This window comes from Bos taurus, chromosome 6, assembly GCF_002263795.3.
Source record: "Bos taurus isolate L1 Dominette 01449 registration number 42190680 breed Hereford chromosome 6, ARS-UCD2.0, whole genome shotgun sequence".
Taxonomy (NCBI): domain Eukaryota; kingdom Metazoa; phylum Chordata; class Mammalia; order Artiodactyla; family Bovidae; genus Bos; species Bos taurus.
In genome coordinates this window covers 12,419,405-12,438,766 of record NC_037333.1, presented here as the reverse complement: position 1 = coordinate 12,438,766, position 19,362 = coordinate 12,419,405, and the positions used below count along the sequence as shown (strand labels likewise).

At 40.7% G+C, this 19,362-nt stretch overlaps 1 protein-coding gene across 17 annotated transcripts in view; it reads left to right on the top strand.

The window, feature by feature from the left end:
• Positions 1-19,362, top strand: part of ANK2 (ankyrin 2) — a 585,830-nt gene that overhangs the window by 363,891 nt on the left and 202,577 nt on the right. For all 17 annotated transcript variants that reach the window (XM_024993497.2, XM_024993498.2, XM_024993496.2 and 14 more), the window contains one exon: positions 2,949-3,050. In XM_024993497.2, coding sequence (XP_024849265.1) covers positions 2,949-3,050 — 102 coding nt within the window. The remainder of the gene's footprint in view (positions 1-2,948; positions 3,051-19,362) is intronic.

Genomic DNA, 19,362 nt, shown 5'->3' with positions numbered 1-19,362 from the left:
CCGTGCATAGATGGCTGATAAATTTGAGGCTAGAGCTGTCAGCCAAGAATTCTCTCTCTAGCTAAGGCACTCTATCAAGCAAGTGCCAGGATTTACAGAGCAAATAGGTAGACCAAGGGCATACTGAGGTTATCACAAACAAACTAAACCTATAGCTGAGGTTAGGTAGCTACAGTAACCTCTGCTTTGATACCTTGCACAGATAAGGCATTACAGCAGATAAGACTTGCTTTGACACTGAGAAACAGGAGTTAAACCTTGGATCTTCCACTGAAAAATTCTGTGACCTTGAAAATTTTCTAAACCTCTTTCCTCACCTATTAAATGAGCATAATAATAGTTGCTTTCTCCTAGTATTATTGTAATCACAATACAATGCATATGACTTCTTAGCTCTGTGCCTGACGCACTATAAACATTCATGTGCTCAGTCGCGTCTGACTCTGTGGCCCCATGGACTGTAGCCCGCCAGACTCCTCTGTCCATGGAATTTTCCAGGCAAGAACACTGGAGGGGGATGCCACTAAGAAGTGGCAGGAAGATCCAGGGGATCTTCCAGACCCAAGGATTGAACCTGTGTCCTGCGTCTCCTGTGTTGGCAAGTTGATTCTTTACCACCAGTGCCACCTGGAAAGTGCTTGACATTCATAAGTATTACTTATAATTATGAAGCCTTGTGTACCGGATGGAAGTACTTTCTAGGCATCATCTTTAATATAGTATGTAATATTTGTGCATACTAAGTCACTTCAGTCATGTTGGACTCTTGTAGCCCGCCAGGCTCCTCTGTCCATGGGGATTCTCCAGGCGAGAATACTGGAGTGGGTTGCCATGCCCTCCTCCAGGGGATCTTCCCAACCCAGGGATCGAACCCGCATCTCGAGGCGAATTCTTTACCACTAGTACTACCTGGGAAGACCATGTAATATATAGCATGTGGATTCATTTTTAAAAACCTAGATATGGGAAATAATGTTGTCATACTTTCTGTGACCTAATGTTATTTAATGGTTGTTTTGTAATAACTAATGTTTCTTGTGGGATATTGATGGAGCATAATGCAAAGAATTATCATGTTTCACTTTTAAGTGCTGGGGCAAGAAACTTGAAGGAGGAAACTCTTCCTGGAATTTAGAATTTGCTGCAAATCACAAATACTTCCACAGAATAGGCATTTCAAAGTGAGTTCCCATTCAGTCCCTGCAGCATTGCAGATATGCTGGGGGCACACTGCCATGAGCAGAGCTTTCAGGAAGGATGAAGTGTGAGGCATCACAGCAGAGCAGGGCGGGGGAAGGCAGCACTATGTTAGTCACACCGGAATGTGTTTCTGAAGGCTCCGCGCGTGCAGTCCAGATGTGCAGATTCCAATCACACCTTTCGACTCCTCATAAATTATCTATCGAATTTGTAAATATATATGGCATTGTGGTATTTGGCTTAAATGTGAGGTGATTTTGTCTTAGGGTGTTCAGTCTTCCCCTGTGGAAATCATCCTAACAGTCTGCAAGTAATTCCATATTTGAGACTCCCAGAGGAAACACTTCCATTTCTGTATCTGTACTTCATCACCAGTCATAATAAATAGGTCCAAGAATATGCCAGGGGCCCTTGCAGAGTCCTTTCGAGAGAGAAGGAGGCAGGCAGTATAGCCTACTGGGGAGAATGGTGGATTAAGAGCCATCCCACCTGCATCTCCCTTTCTAGTAGGCCCCTTTTCATAGGGCTCTCCTATTGTAGGTAGGTTGTTGTCTTCTCTTTGCACGTGTGTGCGTGCTAAGTTGCTTCAGTCGCATCTGACTCTTTGCAATCCTATGGAGCATAACCTGCCAGCCTCCTCTGTCCATGGGGATTCTCCAAACAAGAATACTGGGCTGGGATGCCATGCCCTCCTCCAGGGGGTCTTCCTGATCCAGGGATTGAACCCACATCTCTTATGTCTCCTGCATTGGCAGGTGGGTTCTTTACCACTAGTGCCACTTGGGAAGCCCATTTCCTCTTTAGTCAGATGTTATACCACAAGATCTATAAAGTGATGCCAGTATCTTGGAACCTAATGAAGTTATCATCATCCTTGTGTTAAGGTTTGAAAATCGGACTTTGTCAGCAAGTCAGAGAGGCAAGGTGCCTATGGCTACGTCTCTGAAATAGCCTCCTTTGGACATATTTCTTGGTGGGGGTGGGGGTTTTCAGCTGATTTTACCAGGATCAGGTTTTGAGAGGAATGGACTCAGGATGAGGACTTAGAAGGCAGTTTCCACTCGGACTGATCATCTTTACCAAGAGATTTGAATCTGGTATTATGTCAGCTGGTTTAAATTTAATCTTGTTTTTCCAAAATCACTATGATCACAAAATTTGCATTGGCCCAGTCTGCACCTGCCAGCTAGCACTATCTGCTTTCCTCAAAGCATCCTTGCAACTTTCTGTTTTTCCCGTATCATAAGGACAGATGACTGTCAGGCGACCCATAGTCAGTATTTTCCCTCAGATGCATCTGAAAACCAGTCAAGGAAGAAAGAGGAAACCCAGTACCTTTCATTTCTTTTCAGTTTTTGATTCCTTTTTGGCTTCATACTAGGCTCAGTATAAAGTCCCTAGCTTCCTGAAGCAAAAATGAATGGGTAACAGTGGATTTGGGGGTAGTATAAATTCATCTTTACATGTCTTTATTTGGAATAAAGCAGTAAAATTATTTTAATGATTCTTTTACACTCTTTAATAGAGCAGAATGTATTCCCATTGACCTTAATGTCCTTAGCTCTCTAGAAATGTTGTGAGGTTGCTCACTTGTCCTGTTAATTATTATTAAGTGTTTTAAATTCAGGTTTGAATTATTTTGCAGCCAAAGCTTTTCTGATCTGCGGTGCAAACATTCTTGTTTCTTTGTTTTTGATATGTTCTCACTTGATCAGTAATTCACTGAAGCTCTTTTCTGTTTCTCACAGTCTGACAGCAATGCAAGCTTCCTCCGTGCCGCCAGAGCAGGCAACTTAGACAAAGTTGTGGAATATCTGAAGGGGGGCATAGACATCAATACCTGCAACCAGGTAAGCGCCCTGCAGCAGCCTCTGTATTATACGCTGAAGGCATACCTGTTACCTATAGGTACACTCAAAGAGCCCAGCAGGGTTTTTTGTCTTTTATTAAATTTACTAAAATAGCACCAGTCCAGAATTATGAAAGTTTATTTTTGCCTCCTTACCAACTTTTGAAGCCTCAGACATTTGTATCTAGAGCTAATAATACCAGCAAAATAGATAGATCAAAAATGATTGAACATCAGTTTTGCCTATGAAATGATCTGGGCTGCCCTTAGCTGAAATACTGCTCATTTATTATCAACTAATTATCCAGATGCTGGCTTCTATTCTTGTCTGCTGTAGGCCTTTTATTCAGGGGGTAACTGATTATTACAACTTGGGATAGAGAAATAAAAGGATAAAGTCAAAATTATGTACCCATTTACCCGTCCCTACCCTGCCATTACTTTTAAAGTATGGATTTGAGTGAGAAGAGTTTGAAACTGTTGGCTTAAATGAGGTGTTTGGATTATTTATTCATCACACCCATTTGCTAAGGACTTTAGATGTTATTATACATTTTGGATATTATTTGATCCCAGGGATGTTGAGATTTTTGTGTTTTCTATAAGATTTTAATACCATGAATAAAAGTGTCTTGTGAACTCCAGTATTCACTATAATGTGCTAAATGTTGTGATGTGTGTGTGTGTGTGTGTGCATGAAAGAGCTAACTGGGAAATGAATAATCCTGGCTAATTATAAGCTGCTGCTGCTGCTGCTAAGTCGCTTCAGTCGTGTCCGACTCTGTGCGACCCCATACACGGCAGCCCACCAGGCTCCACCATCCCTGAGATTCTCCAGGCAAGAACACTGGAGTGGGTTGCCATTTCCTTCTCCAATGCATGAAAGTGAAAATTGAAAGTGAAGTCGCTCAGTCATGTACGACTCTTAGCGACCCCATGGACTGCAGCCCACCAGGCTCCTCCATCCATGGGATTTTCCAGACAAGAATACTGGAGTGGGTTGCCATTGCCTTCTCCAAATTATAAGCTAGCAGGAGATAAATTTCATTGTCTAGTTCGAAATCATCTGTAGAATGTCATATATATCCTGATATATATACCTGATGTGTATTATACCCAGTTACGTTCAATTTATACTCCCCTGAAATTAGTAAATCTTTCAAATACAACTTCTCAAAAACTGAATCTGGTGTCTTTTCATAGTCAAACTTGCTCTCCTCCCAAATTCCTACCTGCTGATTTTCTTTTTGTTGTTCAGTTGCTAAGTCATGTCCAACTCTTTGTGACCCCGTGAATTGCAGAATGCTAGGCTTCTCTGTCCATCACTATCTCCCTAAGTTTGCTCAAACTCGTCCATTGAGTTGATGATGCCATCTCATCCTCTGTTACCCTCTTCTCCTTCTGCCTTCAGTCTTTCCCAGCATCAGGGTCTTTTCAAGTGAGTCACTCTTCCCATCAGGTGGCCAAAGTATTGGAGCTTCAGCTTCAGCATTAGTCCTTTCAATGAATATTCAGGGTTGATTTCCTTTAGGATTGACTGGTTTGATCTCCTTGTTGTCCAAGAGACTCTCAAGAGTTTTTTCTAGCACTACATTTCAAAAGTATCAATTCTTTGGTATTCAGCCTTCTTTATGGTCCAACTCTCACAAGCGTACATGACTACTGGAAAAACCATAGCTTTGACTATATGGACCTTTGTCGGCAAAGTGATATCTCTGCTTTTTAGTACACTAAGTTTGTCATAGCTATTCTTCCAAGGAGCATCTTTTAATTTCGTGCTGCAGTCACCGTCCACACTGATTTTGGAGCCCCAAAAAATAAATCTGACACTGTTTCCACATTTTCCTCATCTATTTGCTATGAAGTGATTGGACTGGATGCCATGATCTTCGTTTTTTGAATGTTGAGTTTTAAGCCAGCTTTTTCACTCTCCTCTTTCACCTTCATCAAGAGGTTCTTTAGTTCCTCTTCACTTTCTGTCATTAAAGTGGTATCATCTGCATATCTGAGGTTGTTGATATTTCTCCCGGAAATCTTGATTCCAGCTTGTGCTTCCTCCAGCCCAGCATTTTGCATGATGTACTCTGCATATAAGAAGTTAAATAAGCAGGGTGATAATATACAGCCTTGACATACTCCTTTCCCAGTTTTGAACCAGTCTGTTGTTCCATGTTTGGTTCTAACTGTTGCTTCTTATCCTGCATACATGTTTCTCAGGAGGCAGGTCAGGTGGTCTGATATTCCCATTTCTTTAAAAATATTCCACAGTTTGTTGTGATCCACACAGTGAAAGGCTTTTTCACTTTTCATTGAAAAACATAGTCACTTTCCTTACTGATACTTAGTTCCCACAGGTTTCCACCCTTGTCTTCTCCCTTACTCCCGTCCAGCACTCCTTTCCTGGTTCATTTTCCACATCTGCAAATTTGCATTAACCCACAGTATGGTCACTCACCATAGTTGCCGTAAGATCCTGCTTAATTAGGTTCTGTCTTCATCTTGTCACTTTGGTCAATCTCTATGCTGTCTTGAGTCATCTTTCTAAAATAAAAATATTTTTATGGTACTCCTCCACCCTCAAACTTTTACGGCTTCCAATGCTTAGATCAGTGTGGTTGTTATATAAAAATTACCTGCAGACTTTTGCAAAGGGTGCAGGGTTTTCCTTGCTCCTCCCAAGACTTTCCACCATAGGAAGTATTGTCACCAACGGCAATATTTCTTGTCCTTTAGGGAAGTATATCTCTTGGCATCAAAAATATTGAGTGCAGCTTGCTTTTAGGAATCAGTCTGCTATAACCCTGAGCATCCCTATGTATTCCTTTGGGTGTGACAAGAATGAAAGACACTGAATGCTATTTATCTGGGGAATTTCTCAGGGTAGTGTTTGCAGTGAGCAACCTTGAGGGATTAGGTAGCTCATTCCTTCAGAGAAAACGCAGGCTTCTTCATTCTTAGTTTAAAAGCTGTGAATCCCTGAAGGTTAGTTCTTCTTCTTTTTTTTTTTTTTCATTTTCTGAATGTTGAGTTTTTGTTTTTTTTTTAAATTTTATTTTATTTTTAAACTTTACATAATTGTATTAGTTTTGCCAAATATCAAAATGAATCCATCACAGGTATACATGTGCTCCCCATCCTGAACCCTCCTTCCTCCCTCCCCATACCATCCCTCTGGGTCGTCCCAGTGCACAAGCCCCAAGCATCCAGTATCGTGCATTGAACCTGGACTGGCATCTCGTTTCATACATGATATTTTACATGTTTCAATGCCATTCTCCCAAATCTTCCCACCCTCTCCCTCTCCCACAGAGTCCATAAGACTGTTCCATACATCAGCGTCACTTTTGCTGTCTTGTACACAGGGTTATTGTTATCATCTTTCTAAATTCCATATATATGCGTTAGTATACTGTATTGGTGTTTTTCCTTCTGGCTTACTTCACTCTGTATAATAGGCTCCAGTTTCAACCCATGGTATGCACAGGTACCCATGGTCCTCTGTGTCCCTTCCTTGGGATTGGGAGGGGACATAGGGAACTGGTGTAGGCAACATGTTGACAGGCAGCCGATTCTTTGCTATGAACTCTGAAGTCAATTGAGCTTCCCTCGTGTCTCAACAGTGAAGAATCCACCTGTAATGTAGGAGCCTCAGGAGATGCAGGTTCAATTCCTGGGTCGGGAAGACCCCCTGCAGTAGGACATGGCAACCTACTCCAGGATTCTTGCCTGGGAAATCCTATGGATAGAGGAGCCTGGCAGGCTACAGGCCATAGGGTCGCAAAGAGTTGGGCATGAGTGATGTGACTTAGCGCGCATGCATGAAGTCCATTGTCTCTCATCTAGGAGACTCGTGTCTTCTTCTAGCATCAGGAAGCAGTAGCAGTTTATCAGTGTAGCTTATAGGTAAGATAAAACAGCAGACCTTACATAGTTCTTGGCACTGACATATGGAATCAAGCCAAACGCCTTTATCCTAGTATATAAGATCTTCACATTTTATGACTCCATTTCTTATCTATCTTATATTTCGTTATGAATTCATTTAATATGTTTCTAGTATTTTTTTGCACAAATAATTTGGGGTTTTCATATATTAAAAGAGCAAGAACATCCAAATTCCTATTGTTGTTGCTGTTCAGTCTCCAAGTCACGTCCGACTCTGTGACCCCATGGGCTACAGCATGCAAGGCTCTGCTGTCCCTTACCGTCTCCTGGAGTTTGCTCAATTTCTTGTGCATTGGGTCGGTGATGCTATTTACCAATCTCATCTTCTGCTGCCCCCTTCTCCTTTTTCCTCAATCTTTCCCAGCATCAGGGTCTTTTCCAATGAGTCAGCTCTTCATATCAGGTGACCAAAGTATTGTAGCTTCAGCTTCAGCATCAGTCCTTCCAATGAATACTCAAGGTTGATTTCCCTTAGGATTGACTGGTTTGATCTCCTTGTAGCTTAAGAGATTCTCAAGAGTCTTCTCCAGCACCACAATTCAAAAGCATCAATTCTCTGGCACTCAGCCTTCTTTATGGCCCAGCTCTCATATCCAAACATGACTATTGAAAAAATACAGCTTTGACTATATGAAATTCCTGTATAGATGTATGAACTTCCTCCAAATTCCTGTATAGACATAGGAACTTCTTCCAAAACTGCCTGTGAGAATGAATATAAATTGTTTGAATATTTTAACATGCTATTTTAGAATTTTTTCAAGTACATGAAATACGTTCTCCCAATTTTAATACCAATTCATTAACATTCTATATGCTAGTAAAAAGGCATGAAACTGTTTGAAGTATTAGTTCATTTAGATAAAATCATCATAAGTGATGCCGGAAGAGGAACCCAAGGAAAACAACATTAACCTCAGTCAAACCAAGTCCACTTTACCCTAAAATATAAGAAATATCTTAATCATATAAAAGATCTTAGGTCTTTGTGTTTTTTAAAAGAAAAACTCTCAGCAGTAAATGCTCACTTCTTATCTGCTTTATAGAGTTGTGAACCTGACTTCTTGAGTTACCTAGAAAAGTTTTTAGTAGCTTAATATTTTTCTTGTGGCCCAGTGTGCACTAACACATGACTATAAAAGGGAAGAGCATTTGTTTTTGTGAGAAGGCAACAATGTCATGAAATCACACAGAATTTAGATCCCAGACGCTCAAGTTTAAGTTCTGTCTCTACTTTCATCAAGTCATTTCAAGTTAGAAAGTCACATTTTTCTAATCTCTAGGACAAGAAAATAATAATACATTCAATTTTACACACTGAGCAGCAATGTGAATTAAATATGAAATATGAAAGGACTTTCTAAGGTGTACATATTCTAACTGCAATGACTGTGTATTATCCACCGAGAACCAGTAAAATTGAAGTTGACCTCCTTGCAAAGTATGAGGTTGATTCTCCTCAGTCACCAGAATTTACCAGGTAATAAAGTAATGCAGAGTTCCAAAGAGTAGCAAGGAGAGATAAGAAAGCCTTCCTCAGCAATCGATGCAAAGAAATAGAGGAAAACAACAGAATGGGAAAGACTAGAGATCTCTTCAAGAAAATCAGAGATACCAAGGGAACATTTCATGCAAAGATGGGCTTGATAAAGGACAGAAAAGGTATGGACCTAACAGAAGCAGAAGATATTAAGAAGAGGTAGCAAAAATACACAGAAGAACTGTACAAAAAATATCTTCATGACCCAGATAATCATGATGGTGTGATCACTCACCTAGAGCCAGACATCCTGGAATGTGAAGTCAAGTGGGCCTTAGAAAGCATCACTACGAACAAAGCTAGTGGAGGTGATGGAATTCCAGTTGAGCTATTCCAAATCCTGAAAGACAATGCTGTGAAGGTGCTGCACTCAATATGCCAGCAAATTTGGAAAACTCAGCAGTGGCCACAGGACTGGAAAAGGTCAGTTTTCATTCCAATCCCAAAGAAAGGCAATGCCAAAGAATGCTCAAACTACCGCACAATTGCCCTCATCTCACATGCTAGTAAAGTAATGCCCAAAATTCTCCAAGCCGGCTTCAGCAGTATGTGAACCGTGAACTTCCAGATGTTCAAGCTGGTTTTAGAAAAGGCAGAGGAACCAGAGATCAAATTGCCAACATCCACTGGATCATTGAAAAAGCAAGAGAGTTCCAGAAAAACATCTACTTCTGCTTTATTGACTATACCAAAGCCTTTGACTATGTGGATCACCACAAACTGTGGAAAATTCTGAAAGAGATGGGAATACCAGACCACCTGACCTGCCTCTTGAGAAATCTATGTGCAGGTCAGGAAGCAACAGTTAGAACTGGACATGGAACAACAGACTGGTTCCAAAGAGAAAAAGGAGTATGTCAAGGCTGTATATTGTCACCCTGCTTATTTAACTTGTATGCAGAGTACATCATGAGAAATGCTGGGCTGGAAGAAGCACAAGTCGGAATCAGGATTGCCAGGAGAAATATCAATAACCTCAGATATGCAGATGACACCACCCTTATGGCAGAAGTGAAGAGGAACTAAAAAGCCTCTTGATGAAGATGAAAGAGGAGAGTGGAAAAGTTGGCTTAAAGCTCAACATTCAGAAAACGAAGATCATGGCATCTGGTCCCATCACTTCATGGGAAATAGATGGGGAAACAGTGTCAGGCTTTATTTTTTTGGGCTCCAAATTCACTGCAGATGGTGACTGCAGCCATGAAATTAAAAGATGCTTACTCCTTAGAAGGAAAGTTATGACCAGCCTAGATAGCATATTCAAAAGCAGAGACATTACTTTGCCAACAAAGGTCCATCTAGTCAAGGCTATGGTTTTTCCTGTGGTCATGTATGGATGTGAGAGTTGGACTGTGAAGAAAGCTGAGCACCGAAGAATTGATGCTTTTGAACTGTGGTGTTGGAGAAGACTCTTGAGAGTCCCTTGGATTGCAAGGAGATCCAACCAGTCCATTCTGAAGGAGATCAGCCCTGGGATTTCTTTGGAAGGAATGATGCTAAAGCTGAAACTCCAGTACTTTGGCCACCTCATGTGAAGAGTTGAGTCATTGGAAAAGACTCTGATGCTGGGAGGGATTGGGGGCAGGAGGAGAAGGGGACGACAGAGGATGAGATGGCTGGATGGCATCACTGACTCGATGGACATGAGTTTGAGTGAACTCTGGGAGTTGGTGATGGACAGGGAGGCCTGGTGGGCTGCAATTCATGGGGTCGCAAAGAGTCGGACACGATTGAGCGACTGAACTGAACTGAAATTAAATATTGTTGTCTGGTGTTGGCTCTTTTTTATTACCATTCAGGAATGTACATCAAGTAGAGATTAGGCAAATGAAGTGAAAAATGCGTGTTGGTGGCCTGATACTTCATCAGTCGGCAGAGACAAATGTAAGGGAGACACTCCCCTGAGTTTACAAATACAGGAAGAGTCCATAAGTGGTTAAGTGATGTCCCCAGGGTCACAGAGGTCTGTTCTCTTTCAGCTTTTAATCTTCCTGAGATGTTTGAATCTGCCCTTCCCAATTTGCCATGGTGCTGCCCTTTATTTTAAAGCTCAAATCTTTTTTAATCTAATGTTGCTGGTATAAATGGGACCTTATTCATCCACAGATTAGCATAATATGCAGTTAAAGGAACTTTTAAGTCAAAGAGCACCACCACCAGGATTACTACTAAAACTCAAATAAAATATAGAACAGAAATAATTCCCAAACATCCAGGAGAGCAAAAGAGGCAACTTGTTAGCCAAAGTATTGCTATTTCTAAATATATAAAATCTCAAAGCTAACATTGCATATCTTGCTCATAAGCCTGAGCTTCTGGGGAGCATTATGACATGTAACATAGAAACCAGGACTTTCTGTACCCTGTTGTATTTCTCAATGAAAGGCAATCTGGGCTGCACCAGCTTTCCAAAAATACCATGTGTGTTGGCATGCTAGATTCCTTAAACTAAAATATGGATGAAATTCCTTTTCTTTATAAAATTGGTCTCATAACTACCATGAAAATTTTGAAATTTAATTGAAAAATGCCATTTGGCTTCTACTTTCATTTGAAGGACATGAGGAAAATGCAAAATTTGGCATAAGATAGATTTCTTTAAAAAAAAAAGAACTGAATTTTCATTTTTCTCTTTTCAAAGAAGTCACAATTTTGTTAACTTTCATTTTTCTTAAAAGATGAAGCTGGTAATGTATTTATTTTTTATCTCTTGTACATTCAGAAAAAGAGAGTAAATCTTGGCTTTGGCTCCCTATTTTTGAAACTCATGTGTACTTATTTTATATTTACTTAGTAATTGTTCATAAGATAATATTGCAAACAAAGTTAACATCTAGATATTAAAAATAGCCTCTATGACCTTTTCATAAGATTTTATAGCCACTTTGTGGCTCAGACCGTAAAGAATCCGCCTGTAATGCAGGAGACCTGCGTTTGATCCCTGGGTTGGGAAGACTCCCTGGAGGCGGGCATGGCAATCCAGTCCAGTATTCTTGGCTGGAGAATCCCCATGGACAGAGGTGTCTGGCGGCTACAGTCTATGGGGTCACAAAGAGTCGAACATGACTGAGCAACTACGCACAGCACATACATCAATGAAAGCCTCTGAAGGTTCAGATACTTTCACCATGTACAAAATTTATTGGTTCCACAGCAATGACTTCAGAATGAAGGATATCACGTATCATTTATTGGACATAATTCTAATTATTACCTTAAAGGTTAACAGTTCTTAAAGCGTTCTGATTTTTGACCTTGACATGTTTACCACTGAAGTGATAAAGTGCTAAATATCAGTTACAGCCTACGTTTCATTTCTCAAAAGCAGAGGACAATGTCGGCGCTCCCACAGTGACTTTATCATAAGCTCACATAGTTAGGACTCAGACCACACAGCCTTTTGGAAGCCACATTAAAAATGTGGGTGCTGAAATCCAAATTCTCATTTTAGCCACCTCTCAGCTACCTGACCCTGGGCAATCAGCTTCTCCAGGACTCAACTGCTTTCTCAACATAACATAGTGATCATAGTAACACTGAAGTCATAGGGCTTTTGTGATAATTAAATATGATGTTTGCCAAATGCAAGCATTTTAAAAATATTAGCAAATTATAATCCTTGTTACAATGTAATATTTTTAGATTGATTCTCAACCTGAGCTTTAGTAAAAGTAGTGCTTGTTCTCATAGGCAGAACATAAAAGGTATTATCATAGCCTGTGTCATCAAATAGGCAAGATCCCATTTAGTAGCAATTTGGTAACAGTTACTGTTTATGTGAATTATTTTAAACTAAAATCTTTTTTGGAACAAAAATCTTTTTTATGAATGTCATTTGGCTCCATCTGGTCAGAACTTCTTTTTTAAAATGCCAAAAACAATTTTTAGCCTTGGACTTTATAAAGATAAAAAGAAAAATGAATAGCTGAGAACTGAATTCATAAAATTAATGGAATATCAAAATGAACTACACACAGTTTTCTAACAAGTTAAATGAGGTACAAATATTTGTACAAATAATCTAGGTGTATATCTATGAGTTAATTGTGACACCTCATTTAGAGGAAGCAAAAGGTGGTGCATTTTTCTGGTTCAGGTTAACCTTTTGTTATATAACTTTTTGTATAATAACTTTTGTTATTATTTGTTAACCTTTTGTATAATAACTCTTTTGTTATTGGATTCTGCATCATTCTCTGATTTTCTTCAATACATTAATACTAATTCTTGCTTTATACTGACTAGTGTTGACTCAAACTGGATTTGAATGATGTCTCCCAAATAATTTGAGCACTTAGAATTTTTAGTTTCAGAGATAAGTCATTCAATGTAAAGCAATTCCAGTAGAGACTTTTCCTCAGCTACTTCTCCATAGATCTAAAAAGCTTCATATGTATAACCACACAGATTTATGAAACGTTTGAAATGTAACCCTTCTTTCACTTTAAAACAGCTTTCCCTGGTGGCTCAGATGACAGAGTCTGCCTGCAATGCAGGAGACCCGAGTTCGATCTCTGGGTCAGTAAGATCCCCAGGAGAAGGAAATGGCAACCTGCTCCAGTATTCCTGCCTGGAGAATCCCATGGACAGAGGAGTCTGGTGGGCTACAGTCCATGGAGTAGCATAGAGTCAGAGAAGACTGAGCAACTAACACTTTCACACTTTTCATTTAAAAACTCCCAAGGGTAGCTTCCTGCAGATTATTCCTGTGACTGTCTTCTTAAGTACTTTGCTAAGTGATTTAGACTGAACAGAACAATTTATATTCTAAGAATATTCTTCAGTGCTTGCTTTCTATGACTTAAAAGATGTTGATTTTTAAACATCACTGACTCGATGGACGTGGGTCTGAGTGAACTCCGGGAGTTGGTGATGGACAGGGAGGCCTGGCGTGCTGCGATTCATGGGGTCCCAAAGAGTCGGACACGACTGAGCGATTGAACTGAACTGAACTGAATAGCAAAGACAGGGCATAAACTGACTTTATGTTGAAAAGTAGCCCTTAAACTGAAAGGGAGCAAGGGCAGAAGGAGGAAATGCTTTGGAATACTTTATGAAGAAGGAATGTTACTCTTTACACAGAAGCATACATTCAGTTCAGTTCAGTTCAGTTCAGTCGCTCAGTCGTGTCCGACTCTTGGCGACCCCATGAATCGCAGCACGCCAGGCCTCCCTGTTCATCACCAACTCCCGGAGTCTATTCAAACTCATGTGCACAGAGTTGGTGATGCCATCCAGCCATCTCATCCTCTGTCATCCCCTTCTCCTCCTGCCCCCAATCCCTCCCAGAATCAGGGTCTTTTCCAATGAGTCAACTCTTCACATGAGGTGGCCAAAGTATTGGAGTTTCAGCTTTAGCATCAGTCCTTCCAGTGAACACTCAGGACTGATCTCCTTTAGGATGGACTGGTTGGATCTCCTTGCAGTCCAAGGGACTCTCAAGAGTATTCTCCAACACCACAGTTCAAAAGCATCAATTCTTTGGTGCTCAGCTTTCTTCACAGTCGAACTCTTACATCCATACAATACCACTGGAAAAACCATGGCCTTGACTAGATGAACCTTTGTTTGCAAAGTAATGTCTCTGCTTTTGAATATGCTATCTAGGTTGGTGATAACTTTCCTTCCAAGGAGTAAGCGTCTTTTAATTTCATGGCTGCAATCACCATCTGCAGTGATTTTGGAGCCCCCGAAAATAAAATCTGACACTGTTTCCACTGTTTCCCCATCTATTTCCCATGAAGTGATGGGACCAGATGCCATGATCTTAGTTACACTTCTTTAATACTTTAGGTGAGAGATGAGGTGTTCTGTTCTAAGGCATCAGGCAGGAGAGATATGAGAAGTGGTTGGAGTCTGGATATATTTTTAAGATAGAGCTGATAAATGTTGTTGATGGATTTAATGTAGTCTGAGAGCCAAAGAGAGATGTTGGGGATGAAGATTGGGGCTGTAAGGAGACTAATGAGGGTTGAAGATTTGTTACTGGAGAGGAGAGAGAAGTTGTGAAATAATCATCTGAGACTGGAAGAGAGTGATGAAGGGTAACCGAATGGTTGTGTGTGTATGTGCTCATTTGCTAAGTCGTGTCTGAGTCTCTGTGACTCCGTGGACTGTAGCCTACCAGGTTCCTCTGTCTATGGAATTTTCCACTCAAGAATACTGGAGGGGTTGCCATTTCCTTCTCCAGGGGATCTTCCCAACCCAGGGATTAAACCCAAGACTCTCCCGTGTTTCCTGCCTTGGCAGGTGAATTCTTTACCACTGCACCGCCTGCAAAGTGAATGGTTGCCAAGCAGCGAAGTAGAATGAGTGGAAACAACAGGAGTTGGGGATGAAGGTTGGGGTCACAAGGATAGTGGAAGTTAAAAGCTTCATTAACTGAAATGGGAAAGAATGTGATTTTAGCAGGTTTAAGGAAATAATCATAAGTTCAGCTGTGAATATAAGTTCAATTCATCTATTTGATATCCAAAATGTTGAGCATGTAGTTGGGCATATGAGTCTTGGGTTTGGAGGAGAGCTTTTTACCAGAGATACATATTTTGGAGCATTCAGTGTTACAGATGTTATATAAAGCCATGATACCGGACCATGTCACCAAAACAATATGTGAAAATTATGTGAGAAAACTGAAGAGGTCCAAGGACTGAGCCTTGGGACATTCCAACTCTTAGAGGTCAGGAAGATGAGGTGGAGCTGGGAAGGAGAAAGGGGGAAAGTGCCCCGAAAAGTGGGAGAAAACCTGGAGTTGTGGTGTCCAGGAAACCAAATGAAAGGTTTATTTTCAGGTGGAGAAAAATGTTCTGTAAAACACTGTTCAAATAAGCTGAAGAAGGGAACAAGAGCCTTAGTAAAGTGGTGATAGCTAATGACTTGATTAAAGCTTTCCTGGTTGCCTGGTGGGGTAAACATCTGACTGGAGTTGATTCAGTCGAAACGGGAAGACCAGATACTACTGCATGGACTCTATAAAGGGAAGGAGAAAACGGAGGAGGCAGCTGGAAGAGGAAGTAGAATCAAGAGAGGCTTTTTAAAAAACAATATGAGATAAATTATAACATTTTTGTCTCATTAATGGAAAAAATAAGCAGAAGGGGGAGAAGTCAATGAGGCATGAGAGAGAAGAGAGAAATGCTGGATGCTGTCCTAAGGTGGGTAAAAGGGGATGGGGCCTGGTATACACATGGGGATTTGGCCTTTGCTAAGAACAGGGATAGTTCAGGAAAAGGAAGGGTTTATGGATAAAAAAGCAAGAAGCACTTTGGATGAGGTGCTCGGAGCTGGATGTGGAATGGAAGTTGTTTTCCATTGCTTCTATTTTTTTTTAGTGAAATCTGAATGAAGGTCATCAGCAGAGAGGAGAGATGGGAGAGAGGCAGTATTGGAGATTGAGGAGAGAGAAGATGTGAAATAATCACCTAGGGGAATAGGAGAAACAGTAACAGAGTATGATTGCCAGGCAGCGTGATGAGCAAGCTTGTTATGCATGGGTTCTTCTGCAGCCGCATTCAGACGTGGTGTCAGATGGAGAGGTCCATCACCAGGACTGTGGTTCAGCTAAGCATGTGTGGTATAGCTAGAGAAGGCCAAGCCAACTGAGGATACCTGCAATGGAATGAATAAAATTATAAAGATTATGCATGGAATTTAGGCTGAGTGAGGAAAGAAATGGACACAGTGAAGAGGTGAACAAACTCTAGGTGTCAGGGACTGAAGGATTGCTGGATTTGGGTCAGGATATTGGCAAGAGAGTAAATGGTAGCAAACAGATTCAATACTTGAAGTTGAAATCCTGGAGGAAGATTATGTTACTGGGAATGACTGTGGAGAGAGTAGATGAGGTAGAGAGAAGGAAACATTATTGATAGAGAAATCAGGAACCTGACTGTGGTTTTGGAAAAACCACCTTCATATTTGTTGGAAAAAGTGGCAATAAACTAGAAGCTAAAATCTTCAAGAGATGAGGATGGAATCTGAAAGATACAGGCTGATGGCATCTGGAGATTTATGTAAAAGGAGAAGGAAAAATAGTTTTGAAGAGCAGTGAGGAGCAAGAAGCATCAGCACAGCTCCACCAAGCCCAGTGGTTAAGTGGGGCATGGGGGATGAATATAATATTATTGAGTGGACTTCAGGGAAGCAGTGGTTTTGTGTTTCAATTAGAACAGAAAGGTTAAAAGGAATGTTTAGAGAAGAGATTTAAGGCACCGCTAATAACCACATGCATGTGTTCTAGAAGACCTTGTGTAAGAGTTTCAGAATATGGGAGGTGATCAGAGATGATCAGAAAAAGGGACACGTATGGGGGTTGCATTTGGAGGGAAGAGGATTGACCTGGTGACTGGCATACACAAAGATACAGGGTATGCTAAGTTTTGTTAAATTTAGTCTATATGGTCCCAACCAGATAGTGATGGTGAGATTGTGAAAGTTGTCTGGAAAAAGATGTGAGGCAGTGGGGGGTCTAACCAGGAGCCCACAGAGCTCTGGAGTCCCGCCTTGATTTTGGCTGTGGAGGGTCAAGAGAGGGAAGATCTTTATCCAAACATATATTCAATAGAGCTGTTCAGATACACACAGCAACCAAACACAGGTGGTGTGTGAAGTGAGATGTATTTAGATGCCATTCTTGCTTAGTCATTTTTCTGCTTGGTTTCTTTCCTTGTGCCATTAAAAATCAGCCAGCCCTTTTGCAGTGGCTGAGCTTTTGCCCACTCCTAGTCTAACAGTCTCTTTCTTTGCTAATCACTAATTCCAGTCTTTTCCCACGTTTCTATAGACATTTTCCAGGCCTTTACCATGCCTGTCTACTCTTGTAATTTTCTCTTTCTCCTTCTGTGTGTGTGTGTTTTGATGATTGTAAAGGAGCAACCCCAAATCCTAGGATCTCTAGTCTTCAAAGTCTTCTCTTAGGGATAAGGAGTAGGAAAGAAAAGGAAACCTTGTTTTCGGATGGTAACTTCTTCGGATTCTTAGAAATGAGGAAAACAGACATGCAGAAGAGAATTCAGCAGCTCCATGTGGTTGTCCATTGAACCGGACATGATCGGGAGCTACCTGTCGGTTGATGAACCTGTGTCTGTACAGGTGTATAACTTGATGTAGGTGATTGATTTTAGTACCACACTGTTTTTTCTTCAGCCTCTTCCCTCAGAAATGAAAGGTCTTCAGGGTAGGATAAAACAGTCTAAAATGCAGATGAATAAGGGCTCATAAGGGCACACCTTGGAAAAGGTAATCCATGGCTCTTCCCTTCTTCTGACTCCCTTCACTGCCACCACCACCACCAAAAAAAGTTACCAACAATACAAAGAAGACAAGTACTTTGTGCAGGGTAGAGGATGTGGTGGGGACAATCTGATATCAAACCCTGCACCTGATCATGTATACAAACCCATTGCTGGGGTGAGAGAAGGATGCTACTGCTCTTGGGAAAGAGGTTTATTGGAGAACGTGTGATGTGATATTTCCCTTAAGGAATGAAGGAAGATAGCAAAGTGCCCAAGGGAGGCAGGGGAGAGAAGTAGGGATGGAAGGAAGCAATTTATCAGGGAGATGAGAAAATATTTTCTCATCCAAAGCAACCAAAGAGAAGTTGCTTAAGAGATTTGCTGTTCAAGTTCTCTCTTTTTTTTTCCAATGGTCTTTCTTTCTTTCTTTTTTTTTAAATTTTATTTTATTTTTAAACTTTACATAATTGTATTAGTTTTGCCAAATATCAAAATGAATCCGCCACAGGTATACATGTGTTCCCCATCCTGAAAAACTAGCTATGATCTCTATAGCCTTTTTTAATGACTCCTTTTAGTGGGATTTTTATATCTCTAAAGAAGGCACTATATTCTTATTAACCATTTGTATCCAGAGCTAACAATTTAGCAAAACGCAGAAAGGAATGAATGCACAACCCACAAACAGAAAACTTGGAACATTAACAGCACAGGAAAATTAAGGGGTTTAAAAAGAGAAGTCCTTGAAGCATAGCAATGTAAATATGGTTACTGACTTATATGAACCAGCTCACAAAGGATGATTTATAAGCTAAAATTTAAGCTTCAGTGTTGTTCAGTGAAAAGGGTACTTTGCTGGAAGGCCTGGCACACAATAGGTTTCCAATTAATATTCACTAAGTGAATAATTGAATAAATATGGATATTGAGCCATTCTCCTAAATCATTCTGAATCTCATATTACCCAGTCATGAAATGGGAAATAACACCTGTGGTATTAAGTAATACTTTATTGCATGCCGGGTACATGCTCATCACTGTCTATGTACTTCATATATGGAACCTTCACAGTGTAGTTCTCTTCCTCAAAGCAAGACTACTTTAGGCTAAAACGATATCAGAGAAAACCCACTGTGTTGCACACACTTACTCAGGGGACCAAATTATGGCTGTGTCAGTTGCAGTTGGATAGAAGTTAACAAAAAAGTTGGGCTGGCCACAGTTACTGATTTCACTCAAGCTAGAGTAGCTGGATGGACAAATTCTGGATAAATTCTAACAAGTGTATTCCTTCCAGTATGATCAATATTGTTATTATTCGTTTCAGGTAATTTGCAATTCTCTGGGACATAGTAAAGCTTCTAATGCTTATGAAGGTTGTTTTATTTCAATTGGAGGATAATTGCTTTACAATGTTGTGTTGGCTTCTGCTGAACAACAGCCACCATCAGTCACAATTATATATGCAGGGGCCTCCCTCCTGAGCCTCGTTCCCCTCTCCCATCCACACCTCTAGGCCATCACAGAGCATCAGGCTGAGCTCCTTGTGTTACGTAGCAGCTGCCTCCTACGTGCTTCCTTTTACACATGATAGT